Consider the following 25,298-nt stretch of genomic DNA (forward strand, 5'->3'; position numbering starts at 1 on the left):
TACCCTTCAAGATTTCAATTTAAAAAACAAAACTCATTGCTCTCTAACGACATCTCGCGGTCATAATTTTTTGAATTGGATCAATAGAGTCACGCTTCAGTACCTGTAACGCGGTCAATGATCCTTAGCAAATCATTGACCCGTATCGTCAACTGAAAATTCCCGTATTTCAAAAACAAAACAAACCTAGTTCGCCGAGTTTTAACTCGGTTTGCAGCTGAACGGTTGGATTCTACTGTTCATGTTTTAACAGTTACAGAGTTATCGAAGCTTCTTTCTATATAGTCAATAGTGTGATTACATCAGTGGTTATTGCTGTTATCTACCCATAGGCTACGGTATCGTACCGGCACCGTATTACTGCTGTACCGGTACTGGCTTTCGTCTGAACGTACCGGTACGGTTCAAACTATTGCAGTCATTTATCGAAGAAAATTGAGATGTGTAATCTCATTATTATATCAGTGGGTATTTTTGTCACCGGTATATATCCAGACCAACAGACGAGGTTTAATCATTTACCACCGTATTACGGTGCAATAATCTTGTTTTTAAATTGTGTTAAAAGTATTCTGAATCCGGTAATTATACACTTCTTCAACTTTATTTCAAGTTATGCTCGCCTTCTTCAGTTCTAGGTAGACTATCTCTGCATTTTGTTTGCCTGTTTATGTCAGAGAACTGAAATAATATGATTTATTCATTGATAAGTGAACAAGTACGGTACAGACGTACCGTATCAGTATCTCTTTATTTTGGCAAAACATTTCACAATATATCTATATATTCCGTTCTGCCGTCCTGTACATGTTATATTTGTTCCCCTGATTTTATAAACAATTTTTATTCATTGTTATCAATTACTGTATTTTATAATAATAATAAGTTATTTAGATTCCATCCAGTAATCAGCATAACAGACATGAAATACCATACCGTAGTGCAGGGGTCGGCAACCTTTTGTTGCTCGCGGGCCAAAATTAAGGGTTGCAAGTCATTGGCGGGCCGCACATATTTTTAGAAAGTGGAAAATCGAACGATACATCTCTCGAATAGAATATAGCTTTATTTCCTCATTGCATTGCATCTCAAAAAATTCCATTTGAATATTATCGGTGCCATTGAACCCTTTACACTTAGCATCAACTTTTCTGCGTTTTGTTGCCATTTGTCTAAATTATAATTAAATTATAGGCTCATTAAACGAGTAATTGTGAATTATATACTTGTTAGGTAACAATATAATTTAGTCTACACTTGTCTCACAATAAATTCTGGTATGTAAGACTATAATCGTCGAAACAGCTGTTTTGTTACTATAATTCAGTGATGTGCCACAGGCCGGATTATATTAGTAGGTGTGCCAGATTCGGCCCGCGGGCCGTAGGTTGCCGACCCCTGCCGTAGTTGATAAAAACAAATAAATAAAAACTGATCATATCGTATGTTATGCTGGTAAGTAGTCGAAATAAACGTATACTTATATCGAAACAGTGTTTAATCATTTAACTGCGTCATTATATCAGTGAATATGGCGTCAGCTCTTCCACCAGAAAAGCTTGCGGAGTTGAAGCAGATTATCCATAACCAACTTGTACAAGCGAACATACAGACTCAGATTAAAGATGTTTTGGCCGGAAGTTTTAATCAACAACGAGCTGGACATGATCGGACGGAAATATCTGAAGGGGACATAATGGAAGACTTGAAAAGAAAAGGTGATATATTTAAATTTACCATATTTGCTCGTTTTGTAGCCTGGGCCGATATTTTTTTAATCAAACTCAATAACCGAGCTCTTATTCAAACCGGCCCTCATTCAAGCGCGGGCTCTTTGTCATTTTTTAAAGTAAAATTATACACAAAACTTACGGTATCTTTGAAGACAAATATTGGATGACATTAATCCATTGTGACAAAAGCGCTTCTTATTTCCTATTGTTCTCTACCACTGAAAAATCAGCTTTTACATCGGGCGGGTATTCAAGCACCAACCCTTATTTATGTTCTGTTCACACGGGCGGTATTCAAACGAGCATATACGGTAGTTGAAATATGGTTGCCTGGAAAAGTTTGATCAAGATCAAATCAATCAATCAATCAAGATCGGGCGGTAAAACGAGCATATACGGTAGTTGAAATATGGTTGCCTGGAAAAGTTTGACAAAAATACATTTGTTCGTATGTGTACTGCAACACTGGTAAGTGGTAAGTAAGCTACTTGAGGTCTGGGATTAGGATTTTCATATTTATTCTGTGGGTTCATTCTCACGGTGTGAAAAACGCTTTGGTTCTCAACCTTTTATGGCTAGTAGCCCTCTTCCAGAAGCTTTTAGCACTCATGGCCCCCTGTTTATTACTCCACTTTAAGGGCCACATCCACTGACATAGCGATTCATGGGTTACCGCTTACCAGTCTGTGTTGAGTATGGGAGCACTTAACCAGTTATTTGTTCCAGATATGTGGACTTGATTCTTCATCTAGATCCCAAATATAACTGCATCGACAAAAGTATCTGAATATAGTGATGATACTTTCTATATTATTCTACACCATATATGTATGTAACATATTTCCACCGTTGGTGGAAAAACAAATTGCTGATTACAACTAAATATTCCAATTGTATCAGTGCGCAAATATTTCTGATCGTATGATCAGTGTTATGGCCGCTTTGATATTCAATCAATAATCATGATTCACTTTGCAGTTTGCAGTATTGCTAGCATACTCCTCCAGTCATCTCATTGATGCTCGCAGATAGAAATTTTAATTTTCAATTACATATTCAATTTTTTATGATATGATAACAATGAAAGGGAATACATATTCAATTTTTTATGATATGATAACAATGAAAGGGAATGATGAATCTCACAAACAAATTACATTGTACCCGTTATCCATCCTATACATTTTATTTGGTGAACTATTCTAATTGAGATGAACGAGTCTTCAGATATTGTTTGCAACGCAATGCTGAAAATGCTTTACTGCACATGATTATTACAGCGCAATGACGCTTGAATTTTTGTAATTTTCCAAGCCGTGTTACACAGTAAGAAGAGCGTTGCTCAGCAATTATTAGGACTGGGCATTATCGAATATCTGATAATTTCAGAATTGAATCGAATCTTGAATACTTGGAAGATATGTAGTTGTATTGACTGTTTTATTGTAATGTGTCTTCCAGACACATAAATTGGTGAAAACACATAATCTATCACGCAGCTAGTTCGCTGAGTGTCCACACACAATACGGTGCGGCTAATCGTGCTAAGCGTTAGGAATTCGCTCGTCACCGCGCCTCTAATTACTCTGCGTGGGTTTGAATCCCATGCGGGACGTGGTTATGTGCGAGAGGATTGCAGGATTTCTCGTCGCTGTAGGGTGGTTTACGTAACCGCTGGTCGGTTACGGCTTCCGCCACCATCCACCACTAATCCCATACCCGACATGGAATGGCAAACGGACGAAAGGCCCTGGTCCGCCATATGTTTATGCCATGAATATGTAAATCCTATCCTAAGTAACAACATGTTTCATCAATGCCTAGTTAGTTCACCATTGTTGGGAGTTGAAGTTTTAAATTTCTTTTTTCACTTTCTCAGGTGTTGTGGAAGAAATTCTGCAGAGACTTCGTTACGAATCGCCGATCATTGCTGCTCGAACAAAACCATCCATCCATAAAAATCTTGATGAAGAATTAATTCAAGCGGAACTGAAAAACAAAGTCGCTGTTGATCCGACACGGCGTTACATTTTTATCCAAATACTCGGAGGAAAGGCTTTTATTGATCATCTAAATGCCCCGAAATATCCTGGCGTTTCTGGCGACTCGACAAGACCATGTGCAACTTTCACGCTTCATTTGCTATTCCGGGGTCAAAGGTTCAGGTCACGACCTGTGCAAGTTGCCTGCGAACCTGATTTGTCTGAAGGGTTTCTGCTCGAACTTCACACACATTTTGCTGGTGAGGGGGGTAGAATGGCCGACACAGAAACTATGTTATCAATCTGTGATCCGATTCATCTTATCTTAACCCGAACAGACCCTGACGGTACTATTTCTCTAGTTGGAACAGACTCCCTCGAGTGGCGGAAAGTTTTATCTACTCCACAGGGATCCCACAAGGTGTCGATAGAGTTAATGGGTGTTGGAGCGGAGTCTAAAATCCCAGCTGGTATTTTGGAAGCTAAATTAGAAGTTGTGCCACGAGAAAACCGTGTGAGTTTGACAAAAGAAGTCGTAGACGTACAATGTCAACTTGAAAGGCGGCGTTCTGCGGAAAAAGAACGACTTTTTCTAGTTTATGCAAAACAATGGTGGAGAGAATATCTTCAAATTCGAGAGGAACATCAAACACGTACTGTAAAAATTTTCGCACAGGATGAAACTGGTTTAAACCGCCCTGTTTGTAGTTTTGTGAAACCTCTTCGAGCTGGTAGATTGCTTCATACACCTCGACAAGCAGCGAGATTTGTTAGTACTTTAGGATACGAGCGAGCTCCAACTGTGGGTTCCGGAGGTAATGTGGAACAATGGCGATCTTCGCACGCATTTTTCGCTCTCGGAAAAGGCGACCACGAAGACCATTCTAATCTTCTATGCAGTTTATTGCTTGGATTCGGACTTGACGCTTACGTCTGCGTCGGGTCGAAAAACAGGGGTGGAGCATACACCTGGGTTGTGACTCGTTATTCAGAAGGTGCGACTGTAATTTTCTGGGACGCAGTTACAGGTCATCGATACATCCACCGCATGGTGGCGCCAGATGATCCACCAGCAGTAAAGCAACCTGTAACCAATCACCCATACAAGAGTATTGGTTGTATTTACAATCACGAAGCTTTTTACGCAAACTCACAACCGTCTGATATTGTTGAAACATGCAACTTTAATTTAGCGAATTCATCTCAATGGAAGCCAATGAGTTTTGAAGCTGTGAAATCCGTTTGTGCGCAGTCTTCATCTTTCCCACCGGTGGCGCCATTGCTCTCTCCGACCCTTGACCCTGCTCTTGTGAGCAGCCAAATGGAGACGGAACTCCGTATGCTCGTAGCAGAACATCGACTTGACTTGGAACTCTCAACGTGCTGGGACGACCATTTATGTTACATCCTCTCTCCTGCGTTAGCCGCATACGAAAGTGAGCGAGCCAGTGGGGGGGAGCCACCTGCATCTGGAAACGAAGAATTTCAAGAGGCCGTTCGCAGAGCGGTACCAGACGGCCACACATTCAAAGGTTTTCCGATCCAATTTCTTCACCGAAACGCAAGAAGAGCGTTTGCAACTTGTCTCAAAAACCAAGTCTGTTCTGAGATTCTTGGTTGTCGTGGTGATAGCGTGAGACTAGCGGTTCGTGTCCAAGTTTTTGTGTTTCCTGAAGACGCTGTCGCAACGTGGGTTATGTTTGCATGCAAATACAAGTCAGTGTTGTGATGTTCTGAACTTTGCCAAAGACATATTGAGTGAAAACCAGTAATATTGCAAATCATGGAAATTTTTGGAAGTGTTATTTCCAAAATTTGTTTGGATATTTTTAAAGAATACCAAGTGGTCGAATAAACTTTAAAAAGGTGAAAACGTGCTCCTGGCTACCCGTTCTTCTGTGGCATAAAAATGTTGAGTAATGCACCATCATATTTTTTTCAATATTGGTTTGCAACTTTGTTCATTTATAAGTTCCTTCACTGATGCATGTTCATATTCTCTTGGTTTATCACCAACACAACTTGGTTTAACAACATTCTTTCACAATTTCAGAAGTTGAGGTTCGAATTTCTGTCATCATTTGATATCAAATATAACAAATTTAAATATTCCTGAAATTAAGAATTCACCATGCATAAATATGATCAAATTGTTAGGCAGTCCTTGAGTCTCCCAAATTTTTTATGGATTTCGACTGTTGAATACGAGCAATTCAAAAACCATTGTATTTGGCAATTGTGCAAAGACTTTACCATAGTCATAACATGAGAATTATTCTTTTCGATTGCTCAGTTTGATGATTTATCCCTGTAATATGGCTCCGAAGTTCCGGTTTTATTTCTCGCTAGTTTTTATCTCCCGAATTTTGATTAGCCGCCATCTTTTTTTTGTCCCCCCCATAGGTCCTCATTTACAATTTTTGAAATGTAATTCTGACATAGGACTCTTTTCATCGAGGTCATTGATGAAACCTGTTGCAAACTGTCCGATTAATAGATTAATTACTTGTTTTCGTGAGTGGGCCCATTGCAATAAAACAGTCAATACAACTACATATCTTCTAAGTATTTGAGATTCGAATCGAAAAATTATTCAATTCTGAAATCATCATGTACGACCAGCCCTACTCTCCACCAGACATACGTTTTGTTAGAAATAAGTCAAACCACCTCAAGCTGGACCTTGATAATAGTCATCCTCCAGCAGTTCATATATTTATTACTCACTATATAAGAGGCTAGGTTCTCTTCGTATTATTCTATTGCTGATATACTGTATTTAATAAAGATTTTTATTACCTCACTTTTGTCGTGTTTGTGCTTGCTTCCTGAGTCAAGAAAGCATTGGATTTCAGAATAACAATCGTAGCAGTTTTCAATTGAAATATAGTACGAGTCTTGATTGTGGGATGGAATTCACATATTTATCACTCGGGAGAGAAAGGCCGATAAAGGCAGTTTAATCATATGGCGACCACGGCCTCCCGTCCGGTTACCAGTCTATGTCAGTATGGGATCAGTTAGCCAGTTATTTATTTTCGAAAACTTAATGGTGGAGGAAGTGAAGTGGTATGATGCGCCACACAGCAGTCTATAGAACAAGAAAGTGATGCTCATGTATGTGATGTAATGGACACTTACCGGTAATCCAAAACGCACCACAAACGTCAAGACCAACGCAAACGTAACTGCCACAAGTTCCAGTAGTTAATGAGAAAAACAACTTTTTCACAAGAAGAAAGGGAATGCTAATAACATAATGATCAACAACAACTTAATAACAAAACGATCCATAGGTCCAATTCACGTCCGATAAGACTCTCATAACATGGGGAGAGAAATATTATCATCAACAGAGTAGTGGAATCTGAGTTGAGTTTGTCAGCCTTCACTATGCTCTTAATAAGTTATGTACGAGATAGTAGTATATAATCTTGCTGTGTTCTTCTGAGATAGCTACTCTTTTTCAAAATGAGGTTTTTCGCTTTTTCAAAGAGTCAAATTTGAACGCCACTCTTTAAATTTCGAAACAAACCCCTGTTACAAAAACTGTCTTCGTTTTCAATGGTGCACTCAATAATCAGTCCCCAGGTGGAAAAGACATTTTGAACTATTCTATTCTTTAAGACACCCCATAATACCTTTTAAAACAAACCCAACAATTCATCATATTCTTCAATTAATAACCATTTGCACATAATAGAATCAACATTCAGCACTTCATAATAATTAGATTTACCAGATAAATTAATGGTGGCCATAGGTTTAAATAAAGGTTTGCAGTTTTTTTAATCATGACCACCTTACCATGATAAAAATCACTTTTTTTTTCTAAGATTCTTTGAAGTAAAATCAGAGTTGTAGATCTGAAATAATTTTCTTCGCCACAGTTTTACTATAATGATTGAACTAAAGGAATTGCACTGAGTGTTATGGCACAACTATTCAAGTGCTTAAATTAGGTTTGTATTCTTTTTGTAAGGCCATATATATACAGATGTTGGCACTCCAGAAGTGTGCGTACCAATATGGAGGTAACTAATTTTGTTCGCCTATTTTACATCAAGTTGTATAAAGGGACTGGCTTTTCACTCGGGTAACACAGACAGTCCCTGAAATCGTAATAGAACTAAAATAAAGTAAAGGAGAATAAAATTATGACCAAACCCTAACCTGGTACACACACTACAGGAGTACCCAAATGTTTAATCTGGGATAGGGTCATTAATCCAGGTAGTATCAAAGCAACGCTGTATTTCCTTTTGAATTAAAGTAAAGCATTTTAGAATTTTTATCTGGACTACACAATCTACACTCCCAGTGTTAGGATTAATTTTACAAGCCTCATTCTTTTTTTAAGAAAGTTTTCTCAAAGTAAGGTCACATGTACGATGTACTCACTCAAAAATTAGAAAGAAAGAAGATCGATCTTCGAGCAAAGATAAAGGCAACCTATCCCGTGTCAAGAACTACTAATACTACAAAGAAATATAGAGTATATCAAAGCATGGCTGATATTTCATTGGGAGCAGAAAAATGATTATTAGGAGTCATAATATGGCAGGCAATCTATAAGGAATTAAAATGTTGCCTTTTTTTCGATTTTTTTTTTCAGGTTTACACCCTAAAACAGCAACGCTTAGTATATGCTTGAAAAAAATACTGATATTCAAGTATAAATCATTTCAAACAAGTCGTATTATTTGATTTGAGCATTCTATTAAATCACTTTGATGAGTAACTGATGAAATTGAATCTAAATCTTTATAAATTTCAAATGATACAATTGAAGTTAAAATATACCTAAGTAAGCGATTAAAATGCCAATGAATACATGAAACATAAAAATGAGAGAAAAAAATGTTAATGCATCAGCTAAAATGATTGCCAATACTAGCTCAGATTATTAAATACATTGATAAACTAAAACTCTGATTAAGGATGTAATATTCTTTGAAACGTTAAGGCAGTGGTTCCCAGCCGGGAGGCGTGGCTGCCCGAGGGGGCCACAGAGCAGTTGGAGATGGGCCACTATGCTCGGTGCAAAAATCATTTACTTTTCACTTCACAAGGAAACTCCCTGTTATTCCTAGTTTCATTGCGTGATAAGGTTATTTCACTAGTTGAGTTGTTTTCACTTTATTGAGCATGAATTGTTAGAACATAATGGAATTTGGAATCAACCAATCAGAATAAGACTACAAATATCACTGGAATGATAAACGGGGATGGGGGCATGAGTGCCAAAAGTCTCTGGCCCATGAGCAATTTAAGGTTGGGAACCACTGTGCTAAGGAATCATACAGTGATATGCAAGCAACACTTCATAAACTTTGTAACGCTATATGCTCATCTGAAAAATCCAAAACGTTCGGGATTACAAGCCCATAAAAACAGTGATAAAAGGGGGTACTAATTATCCACCAATAATTTTATAAAGATTGTTTTGTCTACTGTGCAACCATGAAAGCAATTTTAAATATAGCGTTGTATCAAGATAGCATTGTATAAATGCAATGATATTCAATAAAAATTTTAAAAAATAATATGTTAAAATGCTCAGATTGCACCAAATCAGAAGCCGCCGAAGGATCATACGCATTGATGATTACAATTCATGGTACTCCCGAAGTATGTGAACCAAGATGGCACACACTGGAACACAGTATGTTTACCAGGTTAGGGCAAGGCCATAATTTTATTCCAATTTTCTTTATTTTAGTTCTATTACGAGTTCGGGGACTAACCAAGTGACTTCTGTAGTATTTGTACCTGAAATTATGGTCTAACCCTAACCTGGTACACGTACTACGTTCCGGTGTCCGGATTCTTGGTTCACATACTTCTGGAGTACCCAATTCATAGGAAGCTCACAAGAGAAGCTGTGAGTATGTAATCTGCTTCAAGGGCAAACCAACATTTCAATTTGAATAATGTTCAATTGTTCGACAGTGTTCTTTAATTATGCAATTATCTCTAAATTAATTAAAATGGCTTTCGCATAAATATTCAAATCTATATTCATAAAGCAAAATATATATAAAGCATTAAAATATAAAACTTTTAATTGCAACTGAGTATAGTAGTAACATAGGCTGCAGTTTCCATTTTTTATTGTTGTTTCACACTGGATTATGTATCAGCGTTAAATAGCATGATTAAATACAGGACTTTCCAAACTGAGGGCGCGGGCGCAATGTATTTTAGGGGTCGCAAAGTGACACCACTTTCACACAAAGTACTATATCTTTAGTACTTTTTTATACTTTCGATTCGAAACACAAATATTAAACCTAATACAAAACATAAATAGAAAGAATACATAGAATCCGAGAAGTGGTGCCATGTATAACAATGCCCACTTTGATTCGAAACCCAAAAAATGGCACGCTTGCATCGAACTGTTTAGCATTTCAAACATGAACAGGGGCCGTGGACAATTTAAATATATTCAATATATTGGAATGGGTCGCGAAATTGAAAGTTTGAGAAGCCCTGATTTAATATATTGAAAAGGAGTCGTTTTTCGAACTCATAAAAGTATGAAGAGAGTGGAGTTCATACTTAAAATGACAATATTTTCAAGAATGAAAGTCTTAAATTCGCAAAGTTTTTGTGGTTAAATATTAGTTTTCTCAAACAAAACCAGGTTCGATCATTTCATCGACCAGGAATCAAAATTTGGATTAAGATGTAAATTTCCGGACTCCCCGCAAAATTTCTTGAATCAAAAAACAATAAAGAGTCGATCTATGTCCTATTAGTGTAAATTTTCTCTCAAATTAAAAACAATTGCAACAATGTTGCACAACAAAAAATAGCTACTTTGCAAGAATTTAATACAAAATAAAAGCACAGGATAAACTATATATCCCTCATTATATATTTTCTACATAACTCAATAAAAAAAAATTAAACTTTCACGTGCTTATTCGTGAATTTTGCTTCAAAAAAGGCCTATAAAAACAGCGACTGGTATCTAACCATTAAGGGCTTCTATTTTTGGAGTTTCCATCCAATTATTTGTTCCAGATGCATGGACTTAATGATGGAGAAAGCTGGGACTATCCAGTAGTAACATGGAGAAACAGATAATCAAGTATTTATCAAATTATTTGTTTCAGATGCACAAACCTAAAGGTGTAGAAAGCTGTAACAGACCAGCGGCCATGTGAATTCCACATGACAGCGAGGAGTCCAGTCGTAACCGACTCCCATTTGAACTAGATAAGCGCCATCTTGTGAAATTATCGGGAAGGCATACAAGACTGAAATGAAAAACTTGAGAGAGCCTCTACTGCATAGAAATTAGCATTTATGAATCTTCTGAATGCGTTGAATAAAAAAATTTCTTCGGTTTATACCTGATCAAGCATGAAAAAGTAAAAATTCATGATTCACCGAACTTGGAACGGTTTCGTGACGGCAACCAAACATTGCATATTATAACTAAAGTACCCAAGAACGAACATTCCGCGCTCTGTGATTTGTGACTTTTTGAAGGTCAAATGTTTGACCCTGTCGTTTGTCTCAGTGCTGACATCTTGTGGTGACCTTTGAACCAGTTGCTCATCATCACTAGAACTGCTACTGCTGCTACTGTTTCGTTTCCGTAGATCAGGCAGATACATGTAGGTTTGATAGGATCGGAAATCTTGGAGAGGGTGCTGGAAAAAGAGAAAAGTTGTGAAGAAATTTTTAAATTCCGGTAAAAATGTGCATAACTATGGACTATGGAGAGTCATTCAATAAAACTTCGGCTCTGGCTCGATACTCCTGAATCCTTAAAAGTTTCTGGTGCTACGATAAAGTGTTAATGCCCATTAGCGCATTATCAATCAGGGACGTCCTACTCGAATTTGTTCAAAATTGGATGTTAAATGGTTTTAAAATACCGGTATTTTTATTTGAAAATTTGTTACAAAGACAAACAAAGCAAAATCACCTTATAAAGTCCGACATAGTCTTTGCTATTCCATCTCATTCCTCCATATAGTTCAACAGTGTATTCCCCGTTCCTGTCTGTCATCCAATCACCTTGCTGCTCTATACTGAGCAAGGGTTCAAGGAAAGGGATATCAACGATCTAGGAAGAAATATATTCGTGTCAGTGTGCAGCAGGACTCTTGAAATGCATATTATGGTATTTTATTCCTGCTACAGCATCCTTGTGTTACACACATAAGACAGGATAGTATTTACATATTTATCCCGGGGGAGAGGAAAGCCGATAAGACGGTTTAACCATATGGCGAACCACGGCCTCTCGTCAGGTTACCATTCTATGTCGGGTATGGGATTAGTTAATTATTTTTTTACTCAGAAGCATGGAATTGATGGTGGAGGAAGCCGTAACCGACCAGCAGTTACGTGAACGCGACGAGGAGTCCAGCAATCCTCTCGCACATAACCATCCCTGCATGGGATTCGAACCTCACACAGAGTAATCTGAGGTGCGGTGGCGAGCGTATTCCTAACAAATACGGATCCACGAAGGCATTGAAAAAAGATTGGGATTTAGTCTCGCGCACCTCTACTGATAGTGTAATCTAGAAAGAAATTGAAATTAGCACCTCTACTGATAGTGTAATCTAGAAAGAAATTGAAATTAGCGAATTTTATAAGCAATTGGAATGAATTGTTTTTATATGATATTTAACAAGAGTCTGGACGAGATTATCATAATGGAAAATAATCAAGTCAACTTTATATCAAAACTTATTTGAGTCTGAAATAAGAAAAAAAACAAATACAGTGCACCCCAAAAACATAACTCATAAATTCTTCAATTACTTAAACAAAAATGAATAAAATTTATATAAGAATATCGGTCAGAGACCGAAGACTTATTGATCGAAAGTTAGGGGATCCCCAAAACAGCGGTCTTACTCCATAGTGACACCTTGTGTCCAATCACTAATTAATCAATAACTCGCTAATTATACGACATAATTCATCCAAAATCAATAGGATTCTGGTCCGAGATATGATGAATGCACATGCAAAATCTGCAGCAGATCCAATCTCGCTTTCGTGAGATATCGCGTGCATCTAACAGACGGACAAACAGACAAATACCTATCAACATACTTGCCGATTAAAATCGATAAGTAGAAAGTGCAAAAAAACATTATGTATTTCTACCCATGTGAGAGTCTTTTTAAACATATATTGTCGAATTAGGATTTTATGCTTGATGAGGAAAAATCTGGGTGTTGACAAGGGCCACACTAAATGGCTCGGGGGCCGTGTTTTGGCCCTCGGGCCGCCTGTCGCATACCCCTGCTCTAAGATATGTTCTAAATGCCCCAATTTTTGTTTTGGGATCGTCCTTTAGCATATTTTATTTATCAACTGACCTTGAATTCAAATTCTCCAGTAACAGGTTTATGATCACTTTGTTGAAATGTTTTGTGATTCTTGAATGATTCATCGATCAAGGAAATCGTAAATGGTGGAGCTTAAAATGAACAAAAAATTGTTTGTAGGTTCGGGTTTAATCAGCAAGCTCTCCTCACCTCACTAAGAGTGTAACGAGAATATCGGTCAAAGACCGAAGAGTTATCAATCAAAAGTTATGGGATCCCCAAAACAGCGCTCTTACTCCATAGTGCCACCTTGTGTCCCATTACTAGTTAATTAATAACTCGCTAATTATAAGACACAATTCGCCCAAAATCAATAGGATTCTGGTACGAGATAAGATGAATGCACATGCGAAATCTGGAGCAGATTCGATCTCGCCTTCGTGAGATATCGCGTGCATCTAACAGACAGACAGACAAATACCTATCAACATACTTACCAATTAAAATCGATAGGTAATAACTAATAAATAAGGTGGGGATGCAAATCAGAAATATAGCGGTTTTCCAAAAATACAGTAGCGCAGTATCAGAAGGAAATGTATGAGGATTGGCACATAGAAACAGTTGATCATTAAGTTTCTAGGCACATTGCCTTTCCAGAGTCTTGTTTAGGACATATAAGTAAGACAAAGATCCGAAGCATATATCTCAATGTTGTCTAACACAGTGTTCTTCAACCTTTTTTATCGAGGTATGCCATTTAAAATTTTTCAAGAACTTTGTATACCTTACAAACACCAATGTTTATAAGTCTTGAAAAAACAATAAAATCCAAACACATATTGTACTGCAATATCATCATGCAATCTAATAGGCTAGTGTCCAAAAGTTATAAATTTGACTGACGGCCTTAGCGTCAAGGTGAGTAATGTTCAACACAAATTAAACGAAGCGCATGGCAACTGAAATCATCAACCCAGACACTTGGTCGTATTATCTATATAATTTGTGATGTAACAATGTGCTCACGTGGGTTCTTTGCGTAAAAGACTTTTTATTTTTTATTTCATGACTATTTTACAATTTATTATATTAGAGTTTAGAATCACTGACTTGGGCTGTATACCCTTTATCAGTTGTATACCCAACTGATGGTACGGTATACACTTGGGTATCCCGTATACCCGGTTGAAGAGCACTGGTCTAACTTCATGGCGTACAATCTGTGTTGTTCAGAGCAATTGAATGAAAACCAGAAATAAATCATTGTGTATTTTTGAGTGCAGTCAAAATCCGTGGCCAACCAGACAAATATTTTATTCAACCAACCTGAAGTCCTGATTTCAGGGTGTACCCTCCACAATATCCTGTCTGTCCAGGCCGGCTTTCTCTTCTTCTCACTGGTGTCATATGTATCGGTTCCTGGATCATACTGAAAGAGAAATTGTCATTTTGGTATTTTTCAATACAGAGTTCTCATTTGAATTGCTTTAATAAGATTTATTGTGAAACTGTGACTGATATTTGTTAACATGAGTGTAGCTCTCTGCAAATCGTTGGTGCTTGCGATTTTACTCATCCACTGTAGACTCTTGAGTTCTTGCAAAATTTAAACTTTATACCTTAGCAGCTCAGTGGTTACCAAACTTTTTAATAAAAAATTCCATGACGAACCCCTTGAAATTTTTTCAATGATTACCTGGCCTTGTGCAATAAAACAAAACATTAAAAGATCACAACACAAAAATGAACAAAAGTATATGACAGAGTGTATTGAGATGGGTTCACTTGTTTCGTTGTGAAACAGCATTTAAAAGCGAGATGACATAACTTCATAAACTTGCAAAAAGGCTTCAGCTACACATCTGCAGTAATTGAACTCTCTCTGTGATATCACAGGCCCACAGCACTGTGACATCACAATGGGGCAGTGTGATTGAAACAAGTGAAGAATCAGTGTCTTCAGCATGGTTGCGAAGCAGTAAAAGTGTATTTGCAAATTTAAACACTTAATTTTTGTATTATCAAGCAATGGGCCAAATAACAAATTTTTTTCACAGACCCAAAAGGGCCGCGGACCCCACTTTGGAAACCCCGGTCTCAGCTTGAAAGAACTTGATAACATTTTTGAAAAGTTTTGATGTTCCACTCCATATTGTGACTCATTGCCTATAAATTCCCATCATGGGTGTCTTAAACATGTTATTGGTTGCAAAAGTAATCTCAAAGGAACAAGTAATGAACAGCTGATCACAATCACAACAATTCCCAGACTCTAGTACACAACATAATAATATTATGCCTGTTGAAAGAGACTATTCGGCATTACCACACAAAAGCACAACAAGGAATTTCCGAATTGAATATTCTGATATTTTGATTTGGAAATTTAATTTTTAGCTATTGACAATGTGGAATAAGCTTTCAAACATTCTCCCGTATCCAAATTTGTCATTTTGAGAAATTGACATAATACCTAAGTTAAGGAATTTTGAATTAAATTTCATTTTCATATGCTGGCTATGCGGAAATACTCTTTCCAAACATTCTCACATATTAAAATTTGTCCTTTTAGGAAATTGACATAATAAGCTATCATTTGTAGCTTTCTCAGAGAGGTGTAAATCATTTGTAAAACTTTGAAACGCTGAAATAAATTCAGAAATAACAGAAAAAATGGCGCTCCAGAAGTGTGTGTACCAATGTGGAGGTGACTAATTTTGTTCGCCTACTTTACATTTAGTTTTGTAAAGGAACTGAAACCTATGGGCAGGGGTATATTCACTTGGCTAACATAGGCAGTACCCGAACTCGTAATAGAAGTTAAAATAAGCAAAATCTGAATAAAATTATGGCCTAACCCTACCCTGGTACACACACTACGAGAATACCAAAAAAATTGGCTTAAATATTAAATTTGCAAATTACTAAAGTTTGATTCTGGTATATAAATCACCTTATATGTAGGATCAAAGTCCAGTGTTCCCTCTTCAAATTCCGCTAATAAGTCGTGAACCTTCTTATGCTTTTTCAACTGAAAAATAAATATTTGATTTTATTGGAAAGTACATAATAAGAATAGGGGTCATGCAGCATTATTTTGATTCAGTAATGCTTCCACTTTAGGAAATGGCTTGGCACTTCTATTAGAGATGTGCCAATATACCTCTTTAGCCAATAACGATATCAATATGATATCAATGAAAAGGTGCCAATACTGATAAAAAATAATTTGGGGCTGGCTCTCTTATTAACCTTCTCAAAACATTGTCTTTCTGAAAGTCAAAGATAATGCTAGAGTCAAATACTAATAAATACTAGAGCTTTATTTAGAGCGGAAGATCCGACAACTCGAATCAAAAACAAAAGCAGATAGATACATTATACAAGAATCAACTTAAAAAAAGTTGAAAGTTAAAATATCCAACCCTGTATAACCTCAAATCCTTAACTCCATTATACACACTCTTAAGCCCAACCAAATAATGAATAAGGCTGGGCATTTTCGAATATCTTGTGATTTCAGAATCGGATTGAATCATTTTTTTTGAATCGAATCGAATTTCGAATACTTGGAAATATATAATTGTAAGCGACTTTTTTTATAGTAATTGGTCCTCTAACAAATAAATTACTGAAGACATAGGATACATCACTCAGATAGATTGTGAGCGTTCACACACAATAACAAACACGCTTTAACAATAACTCACTACAGAAAATAGTCATATGTTAGAATTGCGTTGACTGACATATGACATTCACCTCGATCATTGGCGGAAACAAAAAACAAGATGGCGGCGGTTCGAAATTTAGCTTTGAACCGATTCGAATAATTAACTATTCGATTCGAGTTGAATATTCGATTCGAAATGCCCAGCCCTAATAATGAATAACTCATTCTAGTCAATGCCAAGCGAATTTCAAAAGCAATAAAAAATATTAATCTAATTTTCTCTTGGTGAATCACCGTGAATGCAATTATTGCGAGGCTAAAAGTATTATGGGACCTAATCTTGCAATGATTGACTTGAATGGAAATTCACCTTATTTGAACCTTATCTGAGCAAGTCTCAAGACAAGCAGCTAATGACATGTAGCCTACTACCATTTTTTATGTCTCAATCTTCCTGGTGTTCCATTACCTTCAAAATTTATTAAATCCAGAGTGAGGCTTGATAAGTGTTCGAGGCAAATGTTAAACCAACGTAGTGTAAAATAACGTAAACCTGAGTTCTCAAGTGTAAATATAGCATGTGAACCTTATGTTTGGCGAAATTTTGGTCATACCTAATGAACAGGATCGTATGAAGATCCCCTATGCTATATCACATGAAGATCGTGGCGATTATGCTCTGAATTGTTTGGTTAATAATTAATATGAAAACTATATGCAAAAGATATTATGGAAACAATCATTCCAAAATGTATCTAAAATATCATTTATTCTGGTATAGTAAATTGTTCAGCTTTGTTCACAGTCGTACCAAATACCCGCATATAGTTTTCATATTAATTATTAACCAAACAATTCAAAGCATAATTGCCAAGCACAGACAATTTATTTGATTTACAATTTGAGTAAATATAAGTGAAACAACAAAAAAAGGAATAGTGAAAGTATTGTTTCAAGCAAGCATAGAATATAATAATACGAGTGAAAGTGGTTGAAACATCAAAAGGCCATAATATCTAATTCAGGCTTCATAAAAGCTATTTTTAAAATTTTGATAAATATATTGCTTTTATGATTCAATGTCTGGTTTATGTTTGATCGGTCAAGAATTTAGTCTAAATGAAAAAATACCAAGTACCAAGCTGATATAATATAACTGATATTGTTATTGGAATGTTGACAAAATTTTAGCCAACTGTTGAAAGAACATTATGAAATCTTATGTGGAGGCATATGTATGTAGCAAGTCCTTTTAATACAGTGCTTCTCAACCCTTCAGGCCACGCCCCCTTTTGAGAATTTGCGAAGTCTCACGCCCATCTCAAAAACAACCAGCTAACAATAAGCTTCGAAGCAAGGGGAAGTATGTTTTATACAAGAAAACACGTTGAAAATAAGTAATTAAGAAATGTAGCATCTAGGTACTCCGGAAGTATGTGAATCAAGATGGCAGACACCGGAACATAGTATATGTATCAGGATAGGGTTAGGCCATAAATTCAGATACAAATACTACGGGAGTCACTTGGCTAGTCCCCGAACTCGTAATAGAACCAAAATAAGGAAAATTGGAATAAAATAATAGTCCAACCCTAACCTGGTACACATACTACGTTCCTGTGTCCGCGATCTTGGTTCACATACTTCAGGAGTACAGAAATGTAAAAATAAAAAAATTGTTTACGCCCCCTTGTGGCCCGTGCCCCATCGTTCGAAAACCACTGTTTTGATCCCCCCCCAAATTACAGTTTACCTGATCTTTATCCCACAAGACAGGATAGTTCTTCTCAGCTACATGGTTCAAGATTTCCTCTCGGCTAAAATGATCGATCCGAAAATTCATGTCACCAAACATGAGAATCAGACTGTGAATTGAAAAAAAGAATAGTTTATGAAAACTTTTATGTTATCATTTAGATTTCGTCTAAGTGATTATCATCTTGGAATAACTGTGCTCTAATTCTATTTCACATTCTTCAACCGACCAATGACAGCACAACATGATGGTATGGCATTGTGGGTAAAACCACTGAAGCATGCTCAGGGGTATACAGACTGTCATGCTGGTCTCCAGAGGTATCAGTACGTTGATATAGCACACGAAACTGACTAGACCACTGCAGACTACTCCAAACACGGCCCTAGGCTAGCGAATGTAAAAACTAAGTTCCAAAGTTTTGCTTCAGCATTATAATTGTATTATAATTTAAACAGGACACTGAACTAAGCTCTAAGAAGTTGCCTAAGAATATGTATAGGTCGTTACAATATCACTTCAAACTAGGCCAGTGGTTCCCAACCATTTATGGCTCATTGACCCCTTTGCGGAGGTTTTTTGATTTTTTTGCGCCTGGCATTGTGGCCCCCGTCCAACCCCTGGTTGGGGACCGCTGAAATAGGTCTTAAACAAGCAATATTTTAACTGAATGCAAGGCCTTCGGGCAAAGTTAAAATAACATTGACTTCCTCATAGAACAAAATACTCACTCATGACTTTGCACAGTGGCATTTCCTCCGAATTCCATTTCCTTCATGATCTCATTGATGTCGTCAATCCTTGCGTCATCATTATTCAAATGAGCCGATAAATGAACGTTCAAAAAACAAACTTTCTGTCCGTAGATGTTACATGAAACTGCGACTCCCCCTTTGTTTCCCTGCAAAGTTTAAAAAAAGACAGCTAGAAAAGAATAATTCACTATTCAAATATGAGGCTACTTTTCCTTGCTCTATGCCTTTGTGGATGTGGATCCGTGCTGTGGCAAAAATAAAGATGACTTTAATATTTGATTCAACAGTCTTGCTGCGCACTAACACAAATGTATTTCTGTAACGTTACGTCCGACCGAGGTCAGACTTCTCCAGACAAGTAGTTTTTAACTATGATAAGAAATGCGATGGCATGCACATAAACAATGGTTAGCAATTATGCCTCTTCCACTCCAAAAAAATCTTTATACAATCAGTCACTAAAACTCAAGGAGCGGCTGTCTTATGAAGGACTGCAATTCTTAAAATTCTGCAATCCCTTTATTTCACACTGAACAAAGTGCGGCGTAGGAATTGAATGTAAGATCTTAACCATGCTATGTCAGTTGGTCCCACCAGGTAAAAGGGTCACCCACTTCTTGTACCAACAAGGTCAATTGTCCTATTAGCAGTTAATGGCAAAATCCATCAAAATCAACCTCCACCATAATTTTCAAAAATTTTGCAGTCCAATATACACCTAATAAGTATCTTTGGGTGCAAATGAAAGTTCATAAATAGTAGAATCTTCTAACTCATCAGACTATGGAAACGTGGGTTTCCAAGAGTCTTAGTCTTGTCCAAAAAAGCGTTTCAATCTACAAAAAATTGCTGTATATGATGCAGAAATAATCTTTTTTTTTAGATTGTAAAAGGGGGTTCTGACCTGCAAACATGCAAACGAATTGAATGTAAGATCTTCAACTCGCGAGGCTGCAATGTCAGTTAGGCCCAATACTTCTTGTACCGGGTCAATTGTACTTTATTTAAATGCCCCATATGAGGCATTTAATGACAAAATCCACCCCTCACTACACTCACTACAAACTAATTTGCAGACCAATAGATATATTAGAGCGTATTGGGTTATGCCATTTCTCCCATTTTGTCAGAAACATGTTTGTGTTATTTTCTATTCAACTCATTGAAGTATTTGGTTGTGTAATGTGTTAACAGACTTACATTAGGTTAAATGTGCTATGCTTCATTTGTAAACATTGGATTTATACAAAGTTGGTGATCTGTAAAGAAGCTGCGTAACAGACTACCCAACAGAGTGTAGAGGAAATTTTGTAAATAGTAGAATCTTCCAACTCGTTAGAGACTAGGTACTATATCATGGGTGCATCAGAAGTGGGTGCTCCCAAAGTATGTGCACCAAGATAGCGCACAACGTGAACATAGTTTGTGTATGAGGTTAGGGTTCCAATTGTGCGCCATTTTAGTGCACATACTTCCGAAGTACTCAAAAGTGTGTATACCAATATATTTAATTGGCTAACACACACAGCCCCCGAAAATGTAATAGAACTAAAATTATGTCCCGAATCTTGTAACTTGTCAGAAACTATAAAATAAACCCAACACTCTTTAAAATGAATATTAATGACCTTGCTTTGAGAGTTACTTAATGAAAAATTCATTTTAAAACTGGCAAAATTATTCTTCATCACCATTCTAATCTCTTGGCAATGAAGACATGCTTGCTTTTAACTGCATTATTAATGGTGCTTGAACTATTTGTCTGAGAGTTCCTCCTTCTAAAACAGAGCTTCCTAAAGTTGAGTGACTGGGCCACCAGAGGCCCAAATTAGAAACTAAAAGATATTTTGCGGGCTGGGAAAGAGGAGCGCCCACAAGGACGGATACTGGTACCTGTACGAATGATTAAGATAGCCGTATAATTGAATTGTGACGAATATACAAGTGCGTAAACTGTGATAATGACGAAACAATCAGACGTATATTGAATGCAAAGAAGTAAAAACATGATTGTTGATGTATTTCACTATTTGTGAGAATTTTATTTCAACAAAAGAATTAAAGAATATAGAACTTTTTTCCAATCTTCAAAATGTTAAAAGTACTGTAAAAGTATATAGAAAATGTAAAAAGATACATAGCCTATTATAAAAGTAAATGGACCTTTCCTGTTCAGCATCGCCCACCCAATTAATCATATTTTTGATTAAACACTTTTTGGACAAAGACTTGTTGAGACCTGGGATCTGTGATTACACTACTATAATTTAAATATGATATGCTACATGAGACACACTGCCCCAAGAGTGATCACCATGAAAAAGTGGCTGGTTGACACTGGTTTGAGTGGAAATGGTATATAAAAAAGAAACGCCCATGCCACACCCACATTCACACAAAACTGATATATATAAAGACTCACCCATGCACCAGCAACTCCTGTTCTTTCAATTTCTGTCTTAACAAATTGAACATACGGCAGATGCTTGATTGATGCGAAAACACTCAGTGAAATCCCTTGAACTCTCACACTTTCAATCTGTCAAAAAAAAGTGAAGCTTGTTTCACAAAACTTCAATATGATAACGAATAAAATGCATGCTTATTTATTTTTCGATATGTTTTCATTTATTTTAGGTTCTAAGTTGTTTTAACTTCTATTTTATTTTATTTTGACACCAACATCAAGGAAGAAGGCAGAAACAAGTTGACTTAAAAAAGAAAATGATATTTCTTTTCAAATGTGAAAATCCGCCTTGGGGACTGACAAAATGTTTGACTAATTTTCTGTATTTCTAGCGACTGCCCTGTATATTCTTGATTATGCAATAATGATTAATTTCATAATGAGTAATGTTCAACAACAAAATTTGTTTTATTAATCATTGCAACATCATTAAATCTAAATTTTATAATTGAGTAGTTAAGATAAATATTGTTTTGATTGATTTTTCATTTTACAAAGTCAGAAGTTAAGTCAATTCTTTTTTTTTGTCTGATGTTTATTGAGATACCGGTAGATGTTATTTTGACTTACAACTTTATTCAACACCGTTAGAAGTTGGCCTAACTTTTACTTTTCTCTGATGTCCGATATCAAATTGTCAAAATGATAAATTTCAAAATAAATTATTCTAATCTACCTTATATCTAAAATGAAATATTTACAATATCAAATATAACCACTATTGAATGCATTTAATTTTCTATCTGTCTTGGATATCCGTGGAGGAGAATGAGCTCGCCATCAATCTACTGATTACCATGCATGGGTTTGGCAATTGAATCAGGGACCATGGTTCCCCATAAATTAACCCTTCCTTTTCAGAGAGAGGAAGAGAGTTTATTTCATTTGCCAAACCATAAAACACACAATATATGCAAACATTTATAAATAATAAATAGACAGATGCTTTGGTGTGTGACTGAGTTGCAACGATATGACCTTTTGGGTTCATCAGAGTCTGAATTAGTTTGTTGTTCACTTTTAACAGCTCTTCTCTCCCTAGGGTAAATTTTAAAAATCTATATTACCAAATAGAAACTTTTCTTTGACAGAAATTCCATGACAGCTTGAGCCCAGTCATCGTATTTGATGAAACTTTTCGCAGTTTCTTTCGCCCCAGTTTTGATTTCTTGAAACCTGGAAAAAATATTGATATAATTTTAAATTTTTATTATTTCCCTAAAACATGTGAGATAATTTACCACAACCAAACTTTTGAACACCCTGGCGCTTTTTCCCTTCTGAAGTTAATATAGAAAAATCCTTTTTTCACATTTTAAATGCAGGGGTCACAACCTGCAGAAACCCCAACTGGGTACTCCCTACTCACCTTCATCACCTTACCGAGGGCTTGAACAGAAAGTTATTCAAAGCAAAAGTCGTAACAGCACATCACAACTAAAAAAAACTACTAGGACCTTATATTTTAGACAGGTATTGCTAGTAAAAAGGTTCCTGCAATAACATGAAAACCTTGTTATGAAACTAAAAACATAACAGCTATTCACCCGATGGCATAGAAATCAACTTCAACATTTGATTTCAATAATTTTTCAATATCTTTCTCATCCAATGGATCAGCTTCCCCTACGTTCCATGTGCTGACGAATATTCTGGAATATATTTAACAAGGTGAAAATAACTATCTTTATGATAGAGAATAGAGATAGCCTCCCTGTGCTGGGAATTAGATAATATGCAGGATTTATTTATTTCTCCCATGAAAGAAAGTACATAAGACATCTATCAGTTTACTGCAGATAGTAGACTATTATTTTTGTATTTTCATTATTATATTGGGAGAACGGGAAAGCTAATAAGACAGCTTAATGATATGGCATATCACAGCCACAATGGAAATAGATTAAAATAAAATTTTTCGGGATGCGTAAACCTGATGTTTAACAATTAATACAACAGTGCAATAATTCTGATAAGATCAGTTTTTAATATATCCGCATGTTCCCCTTACAAAATTATACAAGCCTGTGTCCGGCAGTGTTATAATCAATGCCATGTAAAGATATAGGCTAATATAGTAATAATATCTGTATATGACGAAATGGACAATTAATTAAATACAAGGAGCAGTTTTGAGTTGAGTTAACCGAGATCGAGGAATAGGTAATTAAAATTTAAATGATATAATATTTTGGGTTGAACCCATTTGAACCCATGTGTATATCCGCGGGTTCAATCTATATGTGGGTGCTAAAATCCATGGGTTAGGGTTAGTATGGGTTCAAATATTCGTAAAACAAAATTTTTTTCTATAGGTGCAATAGTACGTAGGTTCAAATGTAATGGAACCAATATTTTGCTGTTCTGTTATTAACCATTTCAGCATTTTTTGGCTTCCCTTTTCTAGTTTCTGAGTTTCCTGTGATTTATATAAGAATTCTTAGCTTGAGTATTTTAAAAGTAAACAACAGCCAGAAAGTTTATTACATTCACATATTTTTTGTGTATTTTTGTATTTATTTCTGGCCCAAGCCTTGTTTAACAAAGTTTGAGTTTTTTATTTGTGAATGCTGTTGGTGAGCGGGCAAATGATACGAATCTTGTTTTAAACTTTTTTAAAGGTTTTGCTCGCACTCCAGAATTCTCCATTCTTTATTTGTTTGTACCATTGTCAGATTGTGGAGTTTTCAAAGTAAACTATCTATCTAATTCTGACATTCTACACCTTCATTATAAATGAATCAATGTCGTTAATAGTCTACACCAGTTCTGACAAGTACGGTACGGGACTCATGGTAAGATCTTATAATCAGTCATATAAAAAAACCTACCTGAATTTCTTAAACTGATCCGCCATTATTCCATTAACGTTCTCTTCCACTTCCTTGTCTGTTGACCAGTGGATAGCACCGAAGGCAGCCAGCAACACAACCAAAATCGCAACCCAAAAACTCGACGTTTTTACTTTTTTTCGTTGCAATTAAAACAAAAACTGTTTTAATCAATTCTGAAATCAGAGAAAATAGCGAACAACAGAACAAATCGTCGAACCCAAGTCCTTGCAGAAATTGCGAAACCGCAAAATGTAAACAAAGCGTTCGCCAGCCAGCCAGCTGTACGAGACTTATTCAGCCGTGCAACTGTCAACTTGATAGACTTCCTCCAGATTTTTTCGTTATATTCCGATTTAGCTTATTCCAAAACTCTTCACACCAGCTCGGTGTGAATATAAATTCTGTTTGAGTTTGTACATTTTAAAAACACTTGCACCATTACATAATAAAAACCAAATAACTAAATTTACATAGGAACGTCCAAACCATATCAAAGGTTTGCAATGTTTGTGGCGAGGACTCTGAACACACGTTTGATACACAAGTATCCTGTTCAATTCGGGCACATCGATACGACACACGTCTTACCAAAGGACTCGAAAGGAAATCACCGATCATTGTCAAATTTGTACGTCGAAGCGTTAAATGCCAAATTTATTCTGCCCCAAAAGGACTCCGCGGAACCCGCCTTTCCATCACCGAATCTCTTCCCGAACGACGCCGCATCTTGTTGACTGAAGCCCAACGACTATCTTTCGGCAATTTGGATTGTAGTACAGCCGTTACA

At 36.4% G+C, this 25,298-nt stretch overlaps 2 protein-coding genes across 2 annotated transcripts; one reads left to right on the forward strand and one right to left on the reverse strand.

Moving 5' to 3' along the window:
- Window positions 1–1,494: 1,494 nt before the first annotated feature.
- LOC120342628 (centrosomal protein of 76 kDa-like) lies at window positions 1,495–6,518 on the forward strand. The gene is made up of 2 exons (XM_039411539.2): window positions 1,495–1,718; window positions 3,613–6,518. Exons 1-2 carry the CDS (start codon window positions 1,532–1,534, stop codon window positions 5,442–5,444), a joined length of 2,019 nt encoding a protein of 672 aa, XP_039267473.2. The 5' UTR covers window positions 1,495–1,531; the 3' UTR covers window positions 5,445–6,518.
- An 859-nt stretch (window positions 6,519–7,377) lies between these two features.
- LOC120342199 (inositol polyphosphate 5-phosphatase K-like) lies at window positions 7,378–24,973 on the reverse strand. Its single transcript, XM_039410928.2, has 11 exons — window positions 24,509–24,973; window positions 23,225–23,329; window positions 22,745–22,853; window positions 21,633–21,749; window positions 19,187–19,356; window positions 18,453–18,564; window positions 15,980–16,057; window positions 14,353–14,455; window positions 13,075–13,175; window positions 11,661–11,801; window positions 7,378–11,382 (listed from the first exon to the last, which is right to left on the reverse strand). The coding sequence occupies exons 1-11, from the start codon at window positions 24,532–24,534 to the stop codon at window positions 11,113–11,115; spliced, it is 1,332 nt and encodes a 443-aa protein (XP_039266862.2). The 5' UTR covers window positions 24,535–24,973; the 3' UTR covers window positions 7,378–11,112.
- Window positions 24,974–25,298: the final 325 nt, after the last annotated feature.

This window comes from Styela clava, chromosome 3 (genome assembly GCF_964204865.1).
Source record: "Styela clava chromosome 3, kaStyClav1.hap1.2, whole genome shotgun sequence".
NCBI lineage: Eukaryota > Metazoa > Chordata > Ascidiacea > Stolidobranchia > Styelidae > Styela > Styela clava.

Excerpts from the sequence above, each read along its gene's own strand:
- LOC120342628 (XM_039411539.2), top strand. The coding sequence starts at position 1,532 with ATGGCGTCAGCTCTTCCACCAGAAAAGCTTGCGGAGTTGAAGCAGATT. Across the intron at positions 1,719-3,612 it reads GGAAGACTTGAAAAGAAAAG|GTGTTGTGGAAGAAATTCTG; the intron begins GTGATATATTTA and ends TCACTTTCTCAG.
- LOC120342199 (XM_039410928.2), bottom strand. The coding sequence starts at position 24,534 with ATGGCGGATCAGTTTAAGAAATTCAG. Across the intron at positions 16,058-18,452 it reads TCTTGTGGGATAAAGATCAG|TTGAAAAAGCATAAGAAGGT; the intron begins GTAAACTGTAAT and ends TTTATTTTTCAG. Across the intron at positions 14,456-15,979 it reads ACTTTGATCCTACATATAAG|TATGATCCAGGAACCGATAC; the intron begins GTGATTTATATA and ends TTTCTCTTTCAG.